Source organism: Cariama cristata, unplaced genomic scaffold (genome assembly GCF_000690535.1).
Source record: "Cariama cristata isolate BGI_N322 unplaced genomic scaffold, ASM69053v1 scaffold7403, whole genome shotgun sequence".
In the NCBI taxonomy this organism is placed as follows: Eukaryota; Metazoa; Chordata; class Aves; order Cariamiformes; family Cariamidae; genus Cariama; species Cariama cristata.
In genome coordinates, this window is record NW_009606574.1 from 2,654 (window position 1) to 10,236 (window position 7,583).

The 7,583-nt window shown below is 51.3% G+C and overlaps 2 protein-coding genes across 2 annotated transcripts in view; one reads left to right on the forward strand and one right to left on the reverse strand.

Annotated features, from left to right (window-relative positions):
* Positions 1-536: 536 nt before the first annotated feature.
* On the forward strand, positions 537-4,229 carry LOC104158688 (zinc finger protein RFP-like). The gene is made up of 7 exons (XM_009696407.1): positions 537-956; positions 1,672-1,767; positions 2,118-2,348; positions 2,560-2,582; positions 2,841-2,956; positions 3,138-3,167; positions 3,715-4,229. The coding sequence occupies exons 1-7, from the start codon at positions 537-539 to the stop codon at positions 4,227-4,229; spliced, it is 1,431 nt and encodes a 476-aa protein (XP_009694709.1).
* A 1,158-nt stretch (positions 4,230-5,387) lies between these two features.
* The window catches only part of LOC104158691 (E3 ubiquitin-protein ligase TRIM39-like), a 4,293-nt gene continuing 2,097 nt past the window's right edge, over positions 5,388-7,583 (reverse strand). Inside the window, 4 exon segments of the mRNA XM_009696409.1 lie at positions 5,388-5,715; positions 5,717-5,900; positions 6,873-6,988; positions 7,552-7,574. Coding sequence (XP_009694711.1) covers positions 5,388-5,715; positions 5,717-5,900; positions 6,873-6,988; positions 7,552-7,574 — 651 coding nt within the window.

Below are 7,583 nucleotides of genomic sequence, written 5' to 3' on the forward strand. Positions count from 1 at the left end.
CTGGCCCCCTGCCCGCCAGCAGCATTGATTTGCTGCCCGAGGGGAGGACCAGACCCTCTCCCCATCCCGGGACCCTTCTCCCGCTCCACGTGGGTGCCCCTCAGCCCCCACTTCTGCCTTCATCCCTCTTCCTTCGCCCTCCCTGTGATACACAACCTTCTTCCCAAGTCACCTTCAGTCTCACCTTTTCCACTGATGCTCTTCCCCATCTCCCCAAACCCTCATTACTCCCATGCTTCCAGGATCTGGGTCTTGCCCTGAGACTTGGCAGGGCTCCTTTTCCCCATCCTTCCTCCCTGCCAGGCTCTGGGTACCAAAAAACCCCTACAGACCACAGGTACCAACCATTTGGGGAATGGGAACCACCCTGGGGGGATGCAACCAGGAGGATTTTGGCCATCGCCCACCTTCTCCCTTCCCACCCAGGCTCAGCTCTGGCTCTGCCCACCCTGGGGGTGGCAGGAAGAGAAACGCCTTTCCCTTGCTCAGAGGAAAATGAAAGCGGCCGCCGTCTCGCAGCTCGCATCCGGGACCCCATGGCTGCACCGCATCCCACCACAGAGCTCCCCAGCGAAGCCTCCTGCCCCATTTGCCTGGAGTATTTCCGAGATCCCGTCTCCATCCATTGTGGTCACAACTTCTGCCGGGCGTGCATCACCCGCTGCTGGGAATGGTCCACGGTGAATTTCTCCTGCCCGCAATGCCGGGAGACGGCACCGGAGAGAAATTTTCGACCCAGTCGAGAGCTGGCGCGGGTGCTCGAAATAGCCAAGCGATTGAGTTTGCAGGCGGCCAGAGGGGAGACGGTCGAGCAGGAAGGATGCGAGAGGCACCGGGAACCTCTGAAAGTCTTCTGCAAAGATGATGAAGCCTTCATCTGCGTGATCTGCCGGGAGTCCCGAGCGCACCGGGCTCACATAATGCTTCCCGTGCAGGATGCTGTCCAGGAATACAAGGTAAAGGAGATTTTTTTATTTATTTTTTTTCCCCATCTAGACATGCACTAGAGGCCAGACCAGCACCATCAGGGTGTGATGTCTCCCTCATAGCACATCACCATCAGGCTGCAAAACATCTCATTCCCACCGTGGGCAATAGTTTTGGGGCAGAAACGTTGTCCCTCTCTGGGTGTTTGCCTCCGCTTTTCCTCTGTAGCGAACCGGCCCATTTCAAAATGACGGTGCAGACCACGCACCAGTGCTTCTGCTCTCTCAGTTCTCGTCCGAGAACCTGATGCTCTGTGGTCAAAGGGAAGAGGTCTTAGTCCCCTCTTATTACCCTCCTCCCTGCTGCAAAATTCAAGGTTTTGTCCAGCGCCAGTGCTTACCCAACATCTGCTGATCCCCGGATACTCTCTAAATCAGAAGGAACATGGGTCAATAAAAAAGGGGATGTTTTCTTGCTGCATCAGTGAGTTAAATCAGCTCAGAGCAAGGATCCGATGCAGGCAAGAGCTGGTGCGGAGAAAGCTTTCTCTGCTACGCGGCATTTATTTCCATTTAAAGCATTCCCTGGTCTTAAGCTCAGCTTCCTTCTGGACCAAGAGGGACAGCAGCTGAAGCTCTGGAGCTGACCACAGTGTCCAATCCCCTCCCAGGAGTATTTTTTTTTATTATTTAGGCTGTCCCAATCTCCAGAGACATGGGGTCTTTATTTTTTTCCTTCCCTCAGGGCCAAATCCAGGCTCGTCTGCAAGCCCTGAAGGAAGAGAGAGACAAACTCCTGGGGTTTCGAGAGGATGAAATGAGGAGAAACTGGGAGTACTTGGTAAATGTTGTTAGGAGGAGGCATGGGGGTCTGGATGTCTCCCTTTGGGTTTAGATGAGAAGCTGTGTGGGAGATTGTCCTGCTCTGCCTTGGGGCTGGGGTCCTTCTCCAGGTACCACACCAAACGCTACCTGAATTTTCTCTGCATTGTAGGAAAAAATAACAAGCAGAGCCTGGAGTCCTGCTGGGGACTCATTTGCTGAATGCAAAGAAACATATATATTTATATAAAAAAGATATACGATACTCGAGACATTGACTCTTTCTAGGTGTGCAGTCACCGGCACGCGTGGGACTTTGCTGCATCCTTCTCCATCCACTTTTCCTCTTCTTATACCCCCTCCTTGCAGGAGAAGACCGAAGCGGAGCGGCAGAAGGTTTTTTCCAGGTTCGAAGGGTTGCGTCTCTTCCTGGAGGACCATGCCCATCATCTGCTGGCTCAGCTGGGGGACCTGGAGAAGGACATTGAGAAAATGCAGGAAGAAAACATCACTAGTCTGACGAAGGAGATCTCTCGCCTGGATACCTTCATCCAGGAGATGGAGGAGAAGTGCCAGCAACCAGCAAGTAAATTTCTCCAGGTGAAGGAGAAGGGAGTGGAGCCAGGTTATCGCCACCTGGATCCAGGCTATTTTCTGGCTCAGGGTATTGCCCCATGATGCAGCCAAACCATGCCATGCTCTGCTCCAAAGCCAAATCCATGCTCTTGGTGTTTCAGAAGATTTTTTTTATTTTTTTTTTTTGCTGCTATGACCCATTCACTGAGTTTCCTCTTCCTTTTCTCTCTTCCAGGACATCAGAGGCACCTTGAGCAGGTACGGGGCTTCCTGAGCTTCTACTCTCACCCCAGGCTGGGAAGGGGCCTTGGACCTTGTGTTTGGCCTCATCCAGATGCCAAACATTTGGCTTCGTGGTCAGATCTCTGAGCAAAAGGTGTCTCTACCCATCATTGAATGTGCATCAGATTTACGAAAGCCTGCACTGGCTTCTCTGAGCGATGGGTGTGTCCAAAAGATATCTTGGTCTCTCTCTGCGGAGATGCGTCCTCACCTCCTCGTTCTGTTCTCCTCTAGGTTTGAAAAGGAAAATTTCCAGCAGCCCCCATTGCTTCTTCTAGAGCTGGAAAAGAAAATCGGTCACTTCAGGGAGAAAAATATTGTTCTAGAGGAGACTCTGAGGAGCTTCCAAGGTATTGAGACGGAGCAATACCTGTGCGAGCATAAATTATGTTTATTTACTTAGAGTACAAATTATATTTTATTGCAATTACCTATGTGATCTCGGTGTGGCGGAACAACCGCTCTGTTTTTGTGTTCACACTGACACCCGTGTGTTATATCAATTAATGTCGCTTTTTGTCCCCTCTTTAGACATCCTGATGTTTGAGCTGCCTGAAAAGAGTAAGTCCACATCTCCTGGAGATGAGGGAGTGGGAAGGCTGAGCCTGACCTGGGGTGGGCCATGAGTTGGAGGGGCATCTGGGGAAGATGCTGCTGTGTTCAAACAAAACCATGAATGGGAGAGGAGGCAAAAACACTGTCAGGAGTCAGGGAATCCTCATCATAATGCATTGACGGATTTGTTGCCTTCAATGGAGCTGCTAAGCTGCATGAAGAGTGGCTCTGCCCCTCATGGCAGTATGTTTAGGGACCAAATGCACAGTCTGGCATTTTTGGGCACCAAAAAAAAAGGGTGAGGGTCTCCTCCTCACCCACCCTAGAGTCTGTTCTCTTGCTCCCTTGGGAAGCTTCTTCTGATGCTCGCCTGAGTCCTGTGGGATGGGGAAAAGCGATCAACGTCTGCCCTTGCGTCAAGAGCAGAGCATCCCAAGCAATGGGATGGATGGTGCTACAGGACCTCCCCGCTCAGCCCCAGCAGTGAGGCAGAACTCAGGGTCATGGGAAATGGTTTGCTTTCCTTTGATGCTCTACTCTCTTCTCCTTGCAGTGAAGGTGACCCTGGATCCATCCACGGCTCATCCCCAGCTCCTCGTGTCGGCAGACGGGAGGAGCGTGAGGTGGGAAGATGCCCAACAGGACCCATCTACGGAGGGTTTCGGCATCGATCCCTGCGTGCTGGGCTGCGAGGGCATCACCTCAGGGAGATGCTGCTGGGAGGTGGAGGTGACACCCAAAGGTTCATGGGCTGTGGGGGTGGCCAGGAAGTCCCTAAAGAGGAGGGAAGAGACTGTTGTGAGCCCCGAGATGGAGCTCTGGTCTATGGGTCTCGTTGAGGATCAGTTTTGGGCTCTCACCTCCCTCGAGCGTATCCCCCTATACCAAATCCAGGTTCCCAGAAGAGTCCGGGTCTCCCTGGACTATGAAAAGGGTCAGGTGGCATTTTTTGATGCTGATAAGAGGGCCCTGATCTTCACTTTCCCAGCAGCCTCATTCAAAGGGGAGAGTATTCATCCCTGGTTCCTGGTGTGGAGCGAGGGGTCCCAGATCACGTTGTGTCCCTGACGCTCTCGCTTCTTACCCAAACACAAGTTTTATGTCCTCAGCATCCCCATTTCTGGCACTTTGGAGGACTTCTGTTTACTAAAAATTCCTAGTTGGCCTTTCTTCCTGTCCTCTGTGATGCCAAAGGGTTGAGCGTGTCTCTGGGTCAGTGCCCCAAAGGATCATCCCCAAACTGGAGCATCAGTGGAGCCACGTCTACCCCACAGCATCTTGCATCAGCTTGACTGCTTCTGTCTCTTCTCTTACGGCTTTAGATGAAGTAAAAACGTTTACACGCTGTAATGTTCTTCTCTGTCTGGTTATTTGCTGCTTCTGGATGGTCAGGTTCAAGGAGGGGAGCTGGAGTTTTGATTAACTAAATTCCCTTCCTGGTGTTTGTCCAAAATTGGCTGCGCCTGCACCCAGAAATGTCCACGAGCCCTGTGCAGGTGATGTAGGGACATCCCTGAAAGCCATGTGCCACACTGCTCTGTCTGCTGGCAGTCCCACCCAGAGGGAAAGACACAGAGGAGAAAAGTCATAATTTTTTTATTATTATTAATGATAGACATCCTGGAGGTTTCAAATATCAATTGTTGGAGGAGAAGAGAGGAAACTGTTGAGCGGCTTTGCTGTGTGTGAACTTTCCGTCAGCCAAGGTACCACCTTGGCGAGATGTGGTGGGTATCTTAACCTGAGACCAGAAGCTCACGGAGCCGACGTCTGCATCTGACCTGGTCACCACAGGGATCCTTTTTAAGGGAGAAACTGCCCGGTTTGGGGTAATTGCACCCACTGGGAGGCTGAGGGGGGAAAAAAAGCTGGTTTGGAGGTGACCAGCTCAGATGGGGACATCCATGCTACATTGGGCAAACCTTGGCAAAATTGGCCTTTCCATCACCATCACTCTGAATTTTTCCTATTGTTTCCTGTTTCTATGCCCCAGGGTCCCCTCTCCAGAGCTTTTTCCACTCTCTTTGCCTTATTTTATGCAGGCTCATCTCTTTTCCCTGCACATCATCACCCAGTTTCATGGGGAAGAAGGAAACACAAAAGCCAAAGTCCCCCTTTCTCCTGTTCCCAGTGGTCTCAGCAGTAGCACAGGTGGGCACGTGGTTGTCCCCTGAGGATGTAAAAACTGGGACACACACGACACACGGACATGCTCCTCTCCATGTCTCAAGGACACAGCCTGAGGTGGGATCTGGCCCCCACCACCCAGAGCCATGGCCGGACCCTCTCCCCAGTGAAGGAAACACGGGAAAAAATGAACATGAGCCCCCCCTCATCTGCGTCAAAAAATGCCACCGTCCCTCCGGTGTAGTCCAGGTGGATGCTGACCCTCCGGGGCACCCAACGGAGGGGTAGGAGGGTCGCCTTGCGGGTGGTGAGCGCCCGAACTTGTCCCCCCCACTTCTCCACCCCCCAAATCCCTCCTTGGGGGCAAAGGCTGAGATGTCCCTTGCGAGGGATGGACTCACGGGCCACCCCCACAGCCCAATCACCCCACCTCCACCTCCCAGCAATGCCGACCGGCCACGAAGCCCTGGTAGCCCAGCACGAAGGGCCAGTAGTCAAATCGCTCCGGGTTATCGGGCAGGTCTCGTCTTCCTTCCCCGCGTCTCACGCTCTTGTGGTCCTCGGAGAGGATGAGGTCAGGATGAGCCGTGTCGGGGTCCAGGGTCACGATGGCTGTGGGGTGGGGGACAGGGGTGTTAGAAACAGGATTGAGCCCCCCCAGGGATGCAGGGGGCTTAGAAGGGACCGGCAGGACCCAGGTTGGCATCCGAGGGGCAAAAGCATCCCGAGATGGAAGCGTCCCCAAGACGGAAGCATCCCCAAGACTGGGAAGGGTGCTGTACATGAAGCAGAAAAGCTGTTTTAACCCCAAAAAACCCAAAAGGGCAAGGCACACAGGTTCATGCAGAATTCCCTGCAGTCTTTAGGCTACGTCAGGCCAAAAATAAAAGCTGAGGAGAGAAAAAAAAAAAAAAGAAGGAAAGTGATACGTGGGATGTAAACCAGCAAAGTGTCGAGCAGGTTGACTCCTACAGCAACCGCAGGACAAGACCAGACTGGTTCAGCTGAGCAAGTGGTTTCAAAAAAAAAAGAAAAAAAGCGCTAAAACCTGAAGACAGGGTGATGAGTTAGGGTTTCCGTATTTGTTTCATGGAAATAGTCAGGTCTCAAGGTAAGGTCTCTGCCCTGGGGTGGATTTTCCTCCGGCGTTACAGGGCGGCTCCAGCTGCAGGGCTGAGAAAACTTGTTGGGTTGCCCTAATTTTCGTATTCTTCCTTCAGTATCTATTTTTGGCCACTTTGGGCTAGGGGCACCTTCCTCTAACAGGTACAGCTGCTCTCGCGTTCCCACGCTCAGCAGAAGCCAATTTTGGGAGGGAAAGCCCATCCTTCATCCATGGGCATCCTTCAGGAATTAGGGCAATTAAGAGCGTGATCAATGAGGCATTAAGTGGATATCAAATTGTAATTTCTTCTGACCAGGAGAAGCCCTTTGCTCTTCCTCTCCTCCATCTCAGGGGTTCTCTCTGCAGTATTTCTGTTCCCAAAGTAAATCCAGAATGAGCTAAGGGCAGCTCAGTTCTTCCAGCTCTCCCCAAAATATGGTTAGTCTATCTTTTTCTCCTTCTCAAGCCCTTCTCAGTACCTTGTAGCTTCTTTAGAGTTTCCTTCAGAGCACTGCTCCTCCATGAGAAGCGACAAATTCTCTCTTCCGACTCTGGAGAAACATCCACCGGCAGCTGGAAAGTCACTTTCCCACACCTGCTGGTAAAAATATTAAAAATAAATAAAATAAAGGAAAATAAAATAAAATAAAATAAAAACCAACTCATGCTTTTCAGAATGATTATTATCATTTCAGGAAACCTGATGCCACCAGAAATGAGGTGATGACATTGCTGGAATGTTGAGGGTTTTTAACCTCACCTCCTCCTTGGCAACTCAAACTTCAAGGAAAGTAAAGGCCAAATTTCCCTGTTGGGTTAATTATTTTTTTTTAATTTTATTTTTGATGTAGGCCATGAGAAAGCTCCTGCTTGGGAGGACTAGGCTAGAGAAAAGAGCCAAGACTTTGCAGTGAAATTAAAGCCAGCCTTTGCCAATGTGGAGGTCATTTTGAGACTAAAGCTCCCTCGATTAGCACATCCCCAGAAACGATCACGAGAAGAGACAAGCCTGTAGCAGCGGTACCCAAAACACCCTTCCAGACCCTCGCGTTTTCCCCTGAAACACAGATGTATTCAGCAGCCACCGATGAGTTTTCTCCTCCACAGTCATTGTTTTTTGCAAATCCCGTGAAACAGCCTTTCGGAGAGGCCACGTACCTGTTGATGGTGCTTTTCACGTCCTAGGGAAA

Bases quoted from the DNA above. Each gene is read 5' to 3' on its own strand.
- LOC104158688 (XM_009696407.1), top strand. From the start codon at position 537: ATGGCTGCACCGCATCCCACCACAGAGCTCCCCAGCGAAGCCTCCTGC. The intron at 2,583-2,840 runs GTACGGGGCTTC...GTTCTCCTCTAG, and splicing joins ATCAGAGGCACCTTGAGCAG to GTTTGAAAAGGAAAATTTCC. The intron at 3,168-3,714 runs GTAAGTCCACAT...TTCTCCTTGCAG, and splicing joins GTTTGAGCTGCCTGAAAAGA to TGAAGGTGACCCTGGATCCA.